Source organism: Lathamus discolor, chromosome 1 (assembly GCF_037157495.1).
Source record: "Lathamus discolor isolate bLatDis1 chromosome 1, bLatDis1.hap1, whole genome shotgun sequence".
Lineage (NCBI taxonomy): Eukaryota > Metazoa > Chordata > Aves > Psittaciformes > Psittacidae > Lathamus > Lathamus discolor.
Window position 1 is genome coordinate 53,329,006 of NC_088884.1, and position 17,133 is coordinate 53,346,138.

General features: G+C 37.9%; 1 protein-coding gene across 4 annotated transcripts in view; it reads left to right on the plus strand.

Annotated features, from left to right (window-relative positions):
* NR1H4 (nuclear receptor subfamily 1 group H member 4) overlaps nucleotides 1–17,133 on the plus strand; it is a 45,791-nt gene that overhangs the window by 16,750 nt on the left and 11,908 nt on the right. For 2 of the 4 annotated variants that reach the window (XM_065671359.1, XM_065671350.1), the window contains exons 4-8: nucleotides 5,030–5,392; nucleotides 10,230–10,382; nucleotides 13,950–14,083; nucleotides 14,605–14,703; nucleotides 15,942–16,041. In XM_065671359.1, the coding sequence (XP_065527431.1) occupies nucleotides 5,030–5,392; nucleotides 10,230–10,382; nucleotides 13,950–14,083; nucleotides 14,605–14,703; nucleotides 15,942–16,041 (849 nt within the window). Of the gene's footprint in view, nucleotides 1–608; nucleotides 734–5,029; nucleotides 5,393–10,229; nucleotides 10,383–13,949; nucleotides 14,084–14,604; nucleotides 14,704–15,941; nucleotides 16,042–17,133 lie in introns of those variants that run through there. The other 2 variants (XM_065671378.1, XM_065671368.1) reach the window with 2 other exon arrangements.

Genomic DNA, 17,133 nt, shown 5'->3' on the forward strand with positions numbered 1-17,133 from the left:
TGAGAGCCACAGGGAGGATACACGGGCCTTAAAGAGGTCAGCAACAAAGATTACATAGTGCAGATGTATCTTGCCCATTCTAGAGTTAAGAATTACCTCTAATCTACATAGATGAGAATCGATCTGTGACATTTGGCCTTGGGGCAAGGACAAACCTCTGGCATTCTTTTATCTTGTTATACAGATGTGTCTAGCATAGCCTGAGAACTTTGGTCTTTTTCTGAGAATACATTTCTGTGCTTAAACACAACTGCTAATCCAGTCAGCTAAAACATGCTTCTTGTGATATTGAAGTAGTTAATCTATTGCACAGAATCACTTGGCATTACTAAATATTTGCTGATAAAGATTTTGTTGTAAATAAGCCACAATAGATACAAAATTATAATGGCTGGGCTACTTGGAGGCATCCTCTTGAATAGCAATCCATCAAATTTTATCCAGTTAAATCCACACTGGGAACAGACATATGTATTGTTTCAGACATATCCAGTTTCTCTGTAATGAAGTTAATCAGTAAACTATATAACCTCTGGCCTGTGTCACTCCTTTGCTAATCTTAAAGAAAGTTCTCACCGCAAAGGAGTCAACAGAATACAGACAAACCAGACTCAAGAAGTTCTATTTATATGTAGTATTTGGGGCTGGGGAGAAAAAAAGAGGGAAAGGAGGAGTGGGTGCCTTAAGGAGAGTATTTTTCTTCAAGAAATGGTCAGGCTGAAGACAGCCTAAGGTAGGATATTGTTGTGTTCTGTCTTGGATATGTTTGCCATCTATTCTTGCATTATTCCTTGAAATGGGACGCTAGAAGTTTGTTTAAACCAAGTGATCTTTAAAGATCTGTGAATAATTTGTTTGGAATTAAATCAGGATTTCATTAATGGTTATGCTACAATTTCCAAATGAATTAATCCTGAATCTTGTGTTTATTTCTTTAGGTTCCTTTATTAATAACCTACAGGGAGCCAGAGGTTTATATTTTAAACCTGATTATGATTTTTTTTTCCTTTTCAATTTTCTTTATATTAGTGGAACAATACATTTTACATTAATGTGATTTCATTGCAATTTCTATAATAGTGTGAATAAAAGCACCTTCAATCTGCACATAACCTCAGTATAGTTTTGCGAACTGAAACCACTTTCTTTAGTCCTTACAAAGAAAATTATCTTTAATCTCCGCAAGTGGTTAAGCCTATGTCAAATATTTTTTCAAGTCTCACATAAAATATTCTGTGCAGAATTTAACGGAGCAAAAGCAAAACTCTGAGTTTCAGTTGCAAGTGCTACTGTGGACAAAATATTTGTAAAATGATGACCATATCCACATGAAGGTTTCACTTTGTTATTAGGAAGCTTTCCAGATTTCTGTAAAATGTTTTTCACTGAAAAACATTTATTTGCAAAACATAATCTTAAAGAGCTACAGCTGTAAGTAGCATCACATCTCTGTGTGCTTAAGTTGTCTTTCATCAAAAATATAAAAGTATGCTTCCAAAAGAAAGAAACCCAGATGTTTCAAAAGAGTTAAGACCACACAAACATAAAATCTTTCTGTATTCTAGTGAGCTTATTTCTGATTTCACTTTCACTGCTTATATTACTGCAACTCCTGTGATTTCATTGGGCTGGCTCATGCATTACAGTGGCTTGAAACCAGCCCATCTCAGTCTTCCACTATGTATCTGGGTAAAAGCATACGTATATTCTGGTTGTCAAGATAAGATTAGTTTTCTTTTGAGATAAGAAACTATTTGGTCTAGACTCACATGTACTTTGCAAAGCATAATTTCACAAATCAATGTGGCTTTTAAGTGTCATGCAGAGCAGAAATGTGCACACTATGCCCCTGAAAGCAGAACACCTTCAGCTTTAGTTGGAAGCCTTGTGAATGCAGAGGGCTGAGTACCAGAGCTCAGACCACACTTTTTGGATCATGTCATAGAAATACTTTGTCCCAGCAATTTCAGAACATTTAGTTTCTCTTTCCACCTCATCGTATGTTTCAATTTTTTTAGATAATATTTCAGAGCAGAAGAACATTGCAACTAAAAAACCTGAAACAGTTTAGTTTTAAAATCAACTTTCTGGAACAGATGCTCAGTTTTAAACAATTACTTTTAGTTATTTAGATCACTAATACTTTGGAACAGACCATTTCTTGCAATGTTTAATTCTAGACTCATTGACAATTTCGTGGAAAAAGAAAAATAAAATTGAAAGCTGTGTTTGATCTGCTCTGGGTAGAGCAATGTGCCTCAATGAGTCAGCCCAAGGTGGCTGATTTCTAAGGATGAAATACAGATACCCACCAAGCCCTAGCATCTGAGCACTTCCCATATTTTCACCTGTAAACCTGTTTTACATAAAACGAGACCATGTTTTCAGTTTCTCTTGACCCTACCTGCTCGTTTTCCTTTCCACTGCTCCAAGAATGGACTTAATTCAGCTGAATTATTTAACTATGTGCCTGACACAGAAGGAAAAAGACATATTTAACTTCATGCATTAAGACTCAGATTTTTTTTTCCTCCAGAAACAGATAGATGATTAATGATTGAGAAGATTTTTCTAAACATATCAGTAGCCCCAATTTATCCACAGTAGTTTAAATCAACACTCAGGATGTGCTGCAGCTCTTTGGAAGTCCTCAGATTTTTAACAAACCCTGAGATTATTTTTTTGCTGTGAAGGAGTCGTTGCCTTCTCTTCTTGCTCTTTCAGAGGCCCAAGCAGTTCAGAAACTTGTATAGAGCTTTTGTGGAATTTCTTGTGTATGGCACGAAGTTAAAAATCAAGTTTCCTTCCTTTCATTTTGGGATTGTCCCACTTTTCTCTAGCAAACTCAACCAACTAAGTAATTACTAACTAGGAAAATGGCTACTTAGGTCTCCATGGTAAACAGATTCCTTTCAAAAGAGACTGAATTATTTGTACAATGATTATTTATTTCACAGTTAGCTCCAGTTTTTGCACCTGAAGTACCTAAACCAGTCTTAATGAGCAGAACTCTCAAGAAACAGTAAATACAACTGAAGAAGACCACCTGATCATTAAACCTATACCGATCAATAATGGTCAGCATCAAATCATTGCTGTCCTCTCCCTTTACATGTTTTGCTATTGCTGCAGCTGCCAGGCATTGATTACTGTTTTCATTTGATGCATGAAGCTGCAACTTCCCCTCCAGGTTCTTCAATAGAAACCCCAGATGCCTGTGTATTTTGCCTCATGCCTCTTTATATGTTTATGCTGCTTATTTAAATGGCATAAATTTGGGTCTGAGGAGTGCATTCTGCTATCCTGCTTCTGCTAGAGTAGTACTTGGGGCCCTGGCCTCTTCTGCAGCAACTAAATGTGACCACAATTAAACTAATTGTTAACAGTAAATGGCACAATTATTCTCATTTGGGTTTGTGTCACACTTTTCCAGACCTAGATCTTGCTGCTTATTCTGGAACTGGAACCTCAACATTTGTTACTGTCAAAAATGTGCTGTGGAAAACACAGCAGTCACAAATCCAAAGCACTTGTTTGGCTTCTGCAGCACAGTAACGTAGGAAGGGAGAAGGCTGCAGAGCAAAAGCATAAGACCTTGAAAGTGGAAAAGTAGGTGAAACTAAAAGGTTCCCTTCTACCACTAATTTAACGAGATAAAAGAGAGTGAAGAATTCCCCACTATAGATTTTATTTATTATTGTTACTACAGATGTTCCCTTTTCTTAACTGTTAGCATTTCTTCATTGTTTCTGATTCTTCAGAAGGGAAGGAGACTTGCCAGGGAACCCATTTTATGTCAGCAAAAATGTTTTTGGAGTGCTTCTGAAGCACTGTTAATGGTCACCAACATTAACATGAACATTAGTCTATGATCTCCTTGTAAATACTGCTGTTGACTCCAATATAAGTGGGAGTTAGCATCTTCCTGGAAATATGTGCTATTTTTCTCTTATTCTCTTCTTGGAACTAATGAAGGAATTGTGTCAGTGTTTTCATGAAACAGAAGGATGTGGTTTTTTCCAACAGAAAATATGAAGTAGTTTGCAAATAACTTTTAAATAACTCTTTTCAGCTGCTTTATATGGGCTTGATTTTAATTGCACCATCCAGGGACTGCTAGATGTGGTTGTAGTTGTAGTACAGAAAAACCACCAACACTTATTTGTATTTTTAAACCTGATAATTAGTAAGCAAAGTTAAGGCAACCTCCAGGTACTGTGTCAATCCCAACAGGAAAGGTTGCTGTACCTTGTACCACTGCCAGGTTTGTTGTCATCTCAGTGGTGAATAGTGCTGGCTTATAGAGGTGTTTCATATGAAAACCATACACCTTCACTGAGTGGCGCAGGCCTTTAGGGGCTAAGGACCAGACTGCAGAGGCTGGCTGGGTGGCCACTGGAGGCTGGATAGTGAGGTGGTGATATTTCACCATTTGTATTAGGAATACCTTCCTTGGTCCTTCACTTTCCACTTTCAGGCTCTTCTTGAAGGTTTCGTTTATGTTCTTAGTCTTCCAATTAAGCCTAATTCTTGTTGTCTTTCTTTAGTCCATCTTTTCTCTGTCACGGTGTACTTATTCAGAATTAAATAAAACTAATACGATGTTTGCATCTTGATCTAACTTCCACTGCTACCATAAAGTTTTTGGCTTTTGTTTGGATTTCTTTCATTCTGCTGTAAGACCTAATTTGGGTTTCTAGTTTCTCTGTGGTGTGGATTGCTCTTTCTTGTGAAGTGAACGTTTGTATGATTAGCTGCATGATATCTTTCAAGATTTTCTTTTAATGTAAGTGCCAGCACTGTACATTTCTACCAATAATAAAGGAGTGGCTGGGAATGGCTAAACTACTTTAAAAATATTTTGCAATGTATTTGTGTAGGATCAGGACCACAGGAAATCTAAGCTCAGATAATGCAATCTCTACAATTGTGCCTTGTTTCTGAGATGGACATCTGGAAGTTGAAACTTCTCTGATAACTGCAGTTTCATGGTAGTAATAGAAATTGTTTTTGCGTTGTTATTTTGCAGGTGTCTTCTCAGAGCCAATGAGTTCTCCAGTGCAAGAGGCAGATGTGTCACCTTACACGCAGTACAACAGTGTGCCATTTCCCCAAGTTCAGCCTCAGATCTCATCGCCGCCTTATTACTCCAACCTAGGGTTCTACCCTCCACAGCATGAGGAATGGTATTCCCCTGGAATGTATGAGCTCAGGAGAATACCTTCAGAGACCTTTTTCACAAGGGAGACAGAGATAATGGATATCCCTGCAGCCAAAAAGCCTAGGCTGGGTCACTCCACAGGAAGAGTGAAAGGAGAAGAGCTCTGTGTGGTCTGCGGTGACAAAGCCTCTGGGTACCACTACAATGCTCTTACTTGTGAAGGATGCAAAGGTAGGATGAAATCAATTACAGAATGCAATTCAGCTAATAAGCGCAGTTTCTGGGATTTTGTTTTTCTTTTTAATTTCATCCGAGTCATTAAGCATTTTAGACATTTACATTTAGATCTGGTGTACACTATTCTGTATTTTCCCCAAGACAGATTGGCAGCATCATCCACCTTTGTCCTTGTGATTATAGAGCACACTTGGCCAACCTACAGCTCTTGAGTCACCATTAGCTCTTGTTAAACCAAAGAACAGCTTCTATGTGGGAGCCTGGCAGCCTGGCTCTGCTGCCTTGGAGGCTGTTCATGATGATCTCTGCTTGCGGAAGGAACCAAACCCATGGAGCCCTCTGGGAGTTTAGCATGAGGCTGCCCTTCAAATCAGCTGCAAACCCAGCCCCAATGCCTCCTGTAGTTCGCAGATAGGAAGTGAAAAGGAAAGTGAAAGGAAGTGGAAGCTGTCAGCTCCCACCTGTAAGCTGTTCCCAGAGAATCTTTATTCCCCAGCTCCCAAAAGATATAGTGGGTGTCTTCAGGTTTGTGAAATGAAAGGATTTCTAATTCTAGACTTTCTACTAGAGATAGCCCTTATTCCTAGTGAGACAGCTTCTTCAGGAAGCAGATGCTATCTGTAGGATAAATATCTTGCTTCTGAGAAGAACAGTTTTTACAAGTTGGTGTCAGGATAAATGGGATATAGGAAATCATTGCCATTATTGGAAACAGGATTGCCAGCTGTTTTAGCAGAGAGAGACAAAAGGTTATGCTAATGCTAACTATTGCACCTAAAGATGGTTAGTCTGCGACAGGGATGAGGTACCTCACAGAATGAAAATATCTTAGTTTTTCATTCTATTCTGTGAATAAATATTTCATTATAATTTCTGTTCTAGGGGTAAAGCATGGAGATCAGTGAAGCACTGAAATATTTTATATGGAACTCCCTGTGACTGAGAGTAGACTTTGAACTAATTTGGGGGGTTTATGTATTACAAATTCGTTTCTGAGGGCACAACAGATCAAACAAGTCAACCACTCTAAACATGAACACAGTCAAGGGTCATATAGTTTATCTCAGTTATTCCAATAAATGAGATTTGTTTCTTTCTGCTGTCTGTTTTAATAGTCCAAATTCAAAAATATGAATTAAGTCATATGAAGGCTGTCATTATAAACCAGATTAAACTCAATTTTTATGTGAACATTCCAAGAAATTATACATTTGTTAATTACTCTTTATTAATTTAATGATTAATTGTCAGCAATTTTTCAAAGACTTATAACTGCAAACTATGGAATTTGTAAAAAATGTTTCTAGGGGAGAGGTTAAAACCACCAGGTAAATACCCAGACTAAAACCCATGGTGAAAGGAAATATGTGTTCCTCTCTCTGCTGATTCAGTTTGAATCACTCTATGTAACCATAATTTTACTGCTTTATTGGGACAATCTGTTTTATGTTTTCACTCTGTTTCATGACTGCAACATCAATTACAAAGAATAGTACCCTTGATCAAACATAGTAAAAGTTGAATTATTTAAAGATAATGCATTCTGTTTCTACAATAAACTTCAGAGGTGATTAAAGCACCAGCTGATTCAGTAAAAAGATGTGCTGAGGATAGTAATTCTGTTCAACAAGGTGAAGGGGATACTATGTTTTCTAGATCCCTGATCTTGTGTATCTGTGGTGTTTTTTACATGCATTATCCTCAAAGCACAGTGGCCAGAAGTGGGCTTGGGTACTTGGGTTGTGCTCTTCTCAGTGCAGTAGAAGAGCTACCTCACATGTCTCACATCCAAGTATGAGATTAGCCCTTCTTTTTGTCAACAAGACTGTTAATTAGTGCTCAATATGTATACAGAATAATATGCAGATCCCTTTCTGCAGGACTAGGGCTCACCTTGCAGCACCCTTGCTCCACTGATGCCAAAGACACTCTTATTCAAAGGGGGAGGCTTTGCACATATTTTTTATGTGATTCAACCCTCTGTGTTGAATATGTTGGGTTTTTTTTTAATTTCTTTCTTGGGTAATGCATTCAGCAACACCCTCCATTCTTTTTGTCCTTCTTGGACAGAAGAAACAAAATTAGATATTATTTCCTATCCCTCGTGAGAATATTAATGCAAAGATATGGGCAGGAGTATACACTTATTCTTTTAATATATTACCATCCATCAAAAAGTAAGTATGAACTATTTCATTAGTATTTTACATATTACGCAAAGGCAGATTAAACAGAACATTTTCTCTCATAGAGCATTTGCCCATGGTGCTATATAAAAACAGAAGATGCTTCCTTGAGTCTTCTCTCACCTCTAATACATCACTTGAGAAAATGCTGCCTTGATTAACAATAATAATCAGTAACATTAGAGCAGCTGTAGCCATAATTAATCATACTCAACAGTAGCCAAGAGAACAAAGCGAAGTCAACATTTCCAGCCAACATGAGATTTATGTAATCTGGCAAGATTGTATAAAAGACTGTGTCAGAAAAACTTTCAGGTTTGGTGGCTACCTCTTCATTAGTCTAACAGATGCCATATAAAATTTACCTCTGAGTTGCTGTAAAACTCCTGGTATAAAAGGTTGCGCATAAATATTTTAGGCAGTTTAATTTAATTTTGAATTATTAAGGAATAATACATATGGAAATTCCATTCATGACAAAAAAGCTAATTTCAGAATTAATTATGAAGAAGTCTGTTCAAGAACACAATGCTTCAAGAGTCATTTTATGATAAAATGGAAGCAAGAGTAGGGTTAAAACCACTTTTTGCCAAAACAACTATTTCACTTTTCCTTTTACTTAATTTCACATTTTCAGAAAATTTATTTTCAAGAGAAAATATTTGACTGCTTAAATCTGTTGATTCCTAGCTTTTGCATCCATATTTTTGCATACTTCTTTCACCTTGTTACATACTTAAAAAAAATTCATTTACTAAAGCTTTTTTCTTTGCTCCTCCATGTAAAAGCAAGTGCACACCTTCTGGGGAGGGTGAGTGATAGAGTCACCAATCAGACTTACAAGTTATAAGCATTTGTACAGAGCATTTCAACATTTACTATTAATTAATGTGCATTAAATTACAGGATTTGAATTTAATTAATAGAATTCATAAATGATGTAAAGTTGGTGCATTTACCTTTAACTGACACTGAAAGCCTACAGCTTAAATACAGGCCTTTTTCTCTCTTCCCTGACTAGTAAATGTATTAAACAACACATGAATGATGAATAAAAACAATGCCTGAGGCTGCTGGAGGTTCTAAGCAATCTGCATTTCAAAAGAGACCGATGCCAGTCAACTGTATTTATCTGAAAAGCAACCAATAAAACTGAGAGCATAGAAAAGATTTCAAGCAGGAATTAGAGTAGATTTAGAGAAATGACAGATTTTTTTGTGACTAGATAGTTGAGTTGTTTTACTGGTAGCTACACATTGGTGCTTGGACGAGATTATACAACTATAAAATCATAAGACAAAGTTGGGAAAGTTTCATCTGACAATGGCAAAATCATGATGCCATCTGTTATCTTGGTAGATTCAGCAGGACAGTATTTTAGCTGATTGCATTCTGAAAACACAGACAAATCCTGCAGTGGACAAAAATTCAGATTCAAATCTGAATTTGCCCTGTGATTTGAGTATAGGAGACTGGGTCTTACCTGGTGCCTCCCTTAGTGCCTCAAAGTGCCAGGCTGGAAAACGATGGTGGTATTGTACCAGCCAGTGGCTATAAGAAAGCAACAGCTTTGTGAACAGCTCTGGTTAATGTAAATTCAGGCAGAGCTCTAGTCTGAAGTGCACTTAAATCAGTGATGTGCCAGCTGAAGCTCTCAGGAGTCTATTTCAGAAACCTGCCCTCAGATAGGGAGGAGAACTGATTCTCTCTGTACATGATGCTAAATTGTCTCTGCCGTATGAAGGACAATGTAAAAAGGCACAGTGATCCACACTAAAAATTCAAGTCATCGTTGTCAGCAAAGACTCTGTTTGTGATGACTCTTTTATTCAATTGTGTTTAATACCTTTAGCACTCCACATTTTGCCCACAGTGCCGCTCTCACGGGTGTGCTCAGCAACAGCAAATAGGAAATTTGGACAGGCTGAGGAAAGGTCCTCTGAATTTCTAGTATCGGTTGCTGTTGCAGTCACCTCTGTGCAAGTTTGGAGTGAATCCAGTGACGATACCAGTAGAGCTGCCTGTGCAGATGAAACTAGGTGACTGCTTAACTCATCAAGTGGACAGTATTTAGTGAATGAGGCTGGAATATCTTGTAAACCAGGGAGGAGGCCACATGTACAATAGGCAGATATGATGCAGCTTCCGTATTAAACGTGGAGGTGGGTAAGCAGACCAGTATGTGGAGCTTCTGCAGCTCCCATTCTGCAGCTCCCAGGAGCTGAGGGCATGAATAGTGATGAGTTACTCAAGTCTGTGCATCCTGTACCTCAAGAGACTTGTAAGTTTTCACTTGCTGTTTGTGTGGCACCACCCTACAGCTCTAGTGCTGGTGCTCGCCCTGCTCCTGGCAGGTTTCAGATTTGGGCTGGATTTTTCCCAACATTCACAGTTCCAGAACCTTACTTTGGGCTAATGGCTAATGTTTGGGCCTGTGATTTATTATGTTGATTTATTAAATTACATTACTTTGATAATGATGTCAATACAAATATAAAGAATATAGTCATCCAGGCACTGAAAAAACCTCATGGTACAGCACAATGTGTGTCATTCAGAAAACCCAGTGGAGATGGAGGTGCTCTTCAATTTGATTACTTTTGCTTCTTTCAGTATTTTATCTATGTCACTGCTGTCTTATACAGGGTTCTTCAGAAGAAGCATCACAAAAAATGCGGTATACAAGTGTAAAAATGGAGGCAACTGCGAGATGGACATGTACATGAGGAGAAAATGCCAGGAATGCCGTCTAAGGAAATGCAAGCAAATGGGCATGTTGGCTGAATGTATGTATACAGGTATTTGCATCACATAGCCAGAGTGTCCCTATTTCTTTAATTAAGCTGGTTTTAATAACAAAGCTATACAATATGTCATCTGGCAGGTGGAAGGCACATTAAAGATGATGACATGTGCACCAAATCCTCTTGGAAAAGTCATATATATGCACTTATAAGCAATGGGATTTAGTTGTTGGTCAGGGACACAAGGGTGTAAGAGCTGAGCAAATGGTGAAGGAAGAGCTGTCCTGCACTAGGTAACAGCCATTAGTCTGCTTGTGTAAGAACAAAAAGCAGGCGGGGAAGTGAGTCTAAGGGAGAATCCCCAGGACCTTGAAGTTTACAGTGCTGTAGAATCCAGAGAATGAAACTCCTGGCACTTCCCTGTGCTACTCTTTCGGGGGCTTTCCCTGTAAAGTTCTTGCTAGCCAAGTCCAAATTTTGGTATTCAAACAATCATATTCAAGAAAAGAGGAGGAGTGCTGCTAGCAGGAAGTTTCTCTGGACTGGCTGAGTGTACATTCCCAGACCTCACCCGGCAATCAGGCAAAGCCTGCTAAGGGCTAGCCCTTTTTTATAATCTCATTAGCTCTGCTCGTGGCACTACAGATTTTCCTGGGTTGCATATAGGCATATAGGTAGAACCGTCTTCAGAAATGAAACTAAGGGACTTTAATAATGTCTCATATTAATGAATATTTTATTGAGACTAACAGCTTATAAACTTCATTGAGCTTCACACTTAGAGCATCAGGAATATTGGAGTGCAACTTTAAACACATTTAAAACTAATTTTCGAGTAGAATCCATTATTTTTGCAAGCTTGCTCCTGAAAACAGTCTGTAAACATCTGCTCTTCTGCCTTCCATGAACAGGGATACAATTTATTTTTCTTGATGGGTCCAATCATTTTAGCACACACATATGTGTGAAACCAATTTAGGTTCATACAGGAAATTAATCTACTTGGAATTTTTAATATACTTCTATCCCTCAATCTGATCAGAAGATGCTATATTAACTGTTGGTTTTGTGAGAAACAATAAGCTCCATCAATATTTGGAATGCATTGGCAGCATAATGTAATTAATCTTTCATTCTGCAAATTGAACAGGCTACAAAGATCCTGAGACCTGATATATTCTTGTGCAATATGTAAATATATGAGCAGACACCACCACTGTGATGACAGCACTCAATATGTCCCTAAGTATCAGAGGAAAATAACTCCCCTGTGGTGCTGATCCCAGATCCTTTGTTCCAAAATTTGGAGGGTTCAAAATAGTCTGAGTGACTCACCAGACAGAAAAAAACAACCCACCACTGAAAAATATAGGTCGGAGTAAACAATACTGACTGGGCCCACATGAAACTTTTAAACAGGCCTATCACTTTCACAAACTGGCATATGTGAAATAAAAGCCAGTGAGTGGCACTGCCATCCGACTCTCCCTCTGCAATGGAAACACTGGGTATCCCGTGTCACTCATGACTTAACCATAAGTGTGCTCTAATGCACTGCAATGAGGATGTTTAGCAAAGTACTATTTAATGGCTTTTAAGGAGGAGCGTGCTATATAATCGCTTTTAGTTCAAGGCAATCCGGGACAGTAAAACACGAAGCTTCTTGTAGTAGAGAGCATTTATTTAGAAAAGAGTAGGAAATAAAAGGTTGCCTTGAACTTTGTTTCACTTACTCATTTTGTAGGATTGTAATTGCAAGCTCTGTGTATTCTTTTTTCCCTCTGAACAAGGAGGTAAAGTCTTATAAATTTTTCTGGCATGGCTACTCAACAATCCTACTCTCACCTTTTATACACAGACTACAGACAGATCAATATTACTACCCATCAATTTAAGCCATTTGCTGCCATTTTGATATAAACTGCAAGTTTCTTGGGTGAAATGTCTACCTAGATTCTGCCACTCTTCCTGGAAGGTACTACCCATTTAATATCCATTGAAACCTAGCTATCTCTGAGGTGAAAACTGAAGTCCTGCCTCTCACACAAGTATTCCATCTAATTTAAATGCAGCCAGAAAAAGATGCCAAGGTAATACTCAGTAACAGAAAACATGAGGAAAAACTGTCTTACTACTTAAGGCAAATGTGAACCAGATTTTCCCTAGGAAGGTAGTAGACCAGATCATAAGCTGGTGGGAAACAGTACAAGGCCATTAACACTGCCAAAAGATGCACTGAATAATTTAGAAAAAGAAATCTATGATGCTGTGCGGCAGCAAAAATTACGTGGCTCAATACCAGTTATTATCTCCATCATTCCTATTCCCCCTTTCAAGGTATTATTTGCAGGTCTTATTTTAATCATGTAAATTTCCTCTTCTCTCAGCGGTTCAGGTAGGTTATTTTATATAGTGCTTAAACAGGAAATTAAAAACATTCACAAACAAAAAATCACTGTTTTCATGGTATCTTCCTCCACCATCACATACTCACTGAATGAGCCTCTATTCCTACTCTGCATTTTCAAAGGTGAAGAATGGGAAGGATACTTGAAAGAAGCTCAAAAGAAAGAAAAAAAGACCTGTGCTGATAGGTTTATTTTTAGATGAATACTTAGCTGTTTACTTTTTCATTTGTTCTTTCTGGCTGTCTTCCACAGGTTGTGCAGGGTACCTATTGTCCCTGTCTTTTGTTAGCACAAGCAAATTACTAGGTTTTATGATATCCACACAAGGATGCTCCCTGGTTCAAGGTACTGAAATGTAGTCTAGAACAAAAAACAGAACAAAACCAAACAAAACCCCTGCCAAACACAAATGCAAAACTTTCCTTGGGGCAAGTGAAAATTTATAGTAAAACCAGGGTTTTATTCAGTCCTCTAATACAATGAAATGCAAAATAGCTAGAGCAGCTAGGTAACATTTTAAGTAAATACATTTTAAAGGTACGTTTTCCAGCCTGAGTTACTTATGAGCCTACATTTTAAGCTGTTGGTTTATCTGTATAGTGACACTGTAATGGCTAAAGCCCTAGAGTCCTCTCTTCTGAGTGGGCTTTCTGTGCACAGATTCTGTTCCACAGCCGTAATATTGCTTAAAGATTACTGAAAACATCCAGTGTCCTTTCTGTAAGAGCAGCTGCACCTTGATTACTGTTTTGAATCAGACGAGGAGCACACTTCTGATGACAGTCTTCTAGATGTTCCCATTTATTGCTCTTTTGGTTCAAGTCTTGGAGCACATGAAGGGCTTTTCTTTTGAATGAAACTAAACCAAAGACACACTCCAGTGTACTCCCATGGCTAATGGGTTTTCTACCTGTAAAATCAGATTAGAGCTGGTCCAAAACAAGACCCCTGAAATGCACACTGTGTGGATGCTGGTAACCAGAACCAACCATTTTGCTCTGAAAATGGGCTCCTGCTTAACTAGACTGCTCTTTAGTGTGTATTTAGTGTCTCATTAGACTCACAGCAAAAGATAATGACAGGTTCAGGAAATTATCTGCACAGGTAAATGGCTTTGTTAATGTAAAGGGCATCCATAGGCATGTTTATGTACCTATTCAGTGCCTGGGGCATATACAAATCAAATTCCTATCTGCTGTGTTATGCGTTATAGGTCTACTAACAGAAATACAATGCAAGTCGAAAAGACTACGGAAAAATGTGAAACAGCCTCCAGATCAGACAGTTAATGAAGATAATGAAGGCCCTGACATGAAACAAGTGACATCTACAACTAAAATGTATACGGTAAGAAAATTCTTGTAATAGTTCGTGCAGTAGGGGTGATGTTTGAGCTAAATGTGGCTAGTACAGTGAATATAGAATACTTGCAAACTCTTTGGAGCTGTCTGTGTTAATTAAAACTCCATGTCCCACCAAAGCAAGGGAATACCTCGAGTACGGAAGTAGTTTTGATATTTTTAGTCAAAACTCAGTAAAACATGAATAAAATCCATGAAGTACTTTTTTTGTCAAGTATATATCGCATACGATGAGGAGTGAAGTTTGAGCATACCTAGTTATTTGCTATTTGTTTCCTTATTTCTAGTAATAACCAATACAAATTCATTCAGTTTTGAAGCATTATACACCTCTCTTCTGTATACTTCTATAGAAATCTCAGTGAAAAGCAAACCTCTTGTCTGCTTGGTCTCCAAGTGTGAGAAATAGAAGTATAGCTTTTGCCTAAAGCAAGAGATGCCAGATCATTTATATGACTGCATTTCATGATGGGATTTTTTTATTTATTTTTTTTTTTGCCAGTGTAGGAGAAAGTAGAATTTACCCCAGAACAGCAGAACCTTCTTGATTACATCATGGATTCATACAGTAAGCAACAAATACCACAGGAGGTGTCAAAAAAACTAGTAAGTATGTTGATTAATTGATTTTTGAGATGTGGATAATGAAGCTGAGGATTACACAGCAGCAAATATTTGTACTTAGCATAAATAATTGTAATAAGTAGTAGAGCAAACTATTGGTAGAAACTTACACTTAAGACATAGAATCATAGAATCATAGAATAGTTAGGGTTGGAAAGGACCTCAGGATCATCTAGTTCCAACACCCCTGCCATGGGCAGGGACACCTCACACTAAACCATGTCACCCAAGGCTTCATCCAACCTGGCCTTGAACACCGCCAGGGATGGAGCCCTCACAACCTCCCTGGGCAAGACATGCTGCAAGTGGGACAGAATCTCTCCCATCAACAGACCACATGTTTGTTTATCAAACTTAAATCCAAAGAAAAAGCTTTCAACATCCTCAAATCTAGCTTTTGCTGATTGGAGTTTCGACTTTTACATTGTAAGTATAGGCAGCGGTTTGAGTGTTTGAGTTTAACTTGCAGCCAAGCTTCCTTTCCATAAGAACACTAGCCTGGAAGCTTGAAAACATTTTTTATTTTAAATTTTTTTAACCCAAATTTGCAACAATTTTTTTTTTTTTTTTTTTTTTTGTCCCCTCTCCTTTCCTTTTCCTCTCTACCTTTTAGAAATTTCATTTTTCCTTTAAGATCTCCCAGTTTGCATGGTAGGATGGAAAAAAGGTTGGGAAGCAGAAAGAAAAGGAAAAATAGGGCTTAAAAGAGGTGGGTTTTTTTTTTTACATAACTGTCATGTTTAACCTTAAAAACAAACAAGCAAATCCACAACAAACCCCAAAGAACCGTAAAAAACTGTTTCTTAAGTCATTGGCTTTGAAAACTGAAAGGAAGACACTTGCAGGGGGAGGGTTGAATTACTCATTATTAATATATGGAACTTCTTTCCATGGGAGGTTAAGGAAGTCAAAACAAAAAATATACTAAAAAAAATATATTACGGCACCCATAGAACCTCTAGCTCAGGATGTGCCTAAATCATTGATTGCTAGACATGACACTGAAAGTGAGACAGACATTCCAGAGGAAAGGACACTGTCTACTTCTTTTACTTATGTTGCCTTCAAAAAAAATAAGTGGTTTTGAAAACCATTGGAGACAAATTACATTGTTAGAGGGGCCTCTTGCCTTATCCAGTCTATAATTCTTGTATTTTATACTCTTCAATGTGAAGTGACAATGAATATTAACAGATTTTGTTTGGTTTGATCTTTAACAGTTACAGGAGGAATTCAGTGCTGAAGGGAATTTTCTGATTTTAACAGAAATGGCTACCAGTCATGTGCAGGTTCTTGTGGAATTCACAAAAAAACTACCAGGTATATTCAGTGTGTTGGGGCAAATTTTGTTATTGCAAAGTTTGCATGCCTTTTGGTTGCCATTTGGTGATTGTTGTGTATATTTTGAAGACTATATAAAAATTCCTCCTCCTCTAACACATATGAATTCTTCAGACATTGTCTAAAGAAAAAGAACCTTGTGATCAGAGAAATGATATGTTGAATTCAGACTCTGCCACCCTGAGATGTGGCACTCTTTACCTATTGACAAACAAAATGCTCAGAGAAAAGGTTGTGTCTCTAGAGAGATTTTATTTTTATATATCACTGTAATGCCGAATAGTCTGCCTCTACATTGCCACAAATGCTTGCCAGCTGTCTTCACTCCCTTTGCTGCCTTTCTAGCAAAGTCTGTAGGTCACGATGTCCACTGAATTGTGAGTCCTAAACAAGAACTTTCCCTAGTTGGTGGCACCAGTGTTTACGGTCCTTGCATGGTATGTTATGGACAAGCACTCAGGAACACCTGAGTTTATCATTAGTATTTTTTTAACTCCCAAGTTCATGTTACCTCAAGAGGTAACACTGGGCATCATACAGGTTCCTTTTTATTAAGGAAGGTGCATTGTAATGCTTGGCTGTATGAAAACAGTATTTTCCCTGCACTCCCATAATATGGACCCTTCCTCTGTGTGTTACAGGCTTGCTTCAAAGCCTAGCACTGAAGTTGTAACTATATTTTTTATACTAACTGGGATACTGGCCTGCCGGAAGTGAAGACAGGAGAAGCTTTGTAATTGAATAATGTATTAATTTCAGTCTTGACTTAGGATATATCTTGCAAGATTTATCACTTTTTTTGTTTCATTATCTGAATTATCTTCTGTGCTTCATCGTAGAATCAAGGGGTGGGTAAAAAGTGGGCACCTGCACTGGAAAGTATGAGGAAAGTTTCTGATGATTTTTAGTTTGCCATTCTTCAGAGGAGCAGCTGTGTGTTCACACAAGTCACCAAATTTGTCCTGATTTCTTCAGTGGGTTTTAGAGTCTCTCCCCTCCAAAAAAAGCAAATATGTATTTAAAACACAGCAGGAAGCCCCTATGTAACACAGGATATTAGTCCAAAGGCAA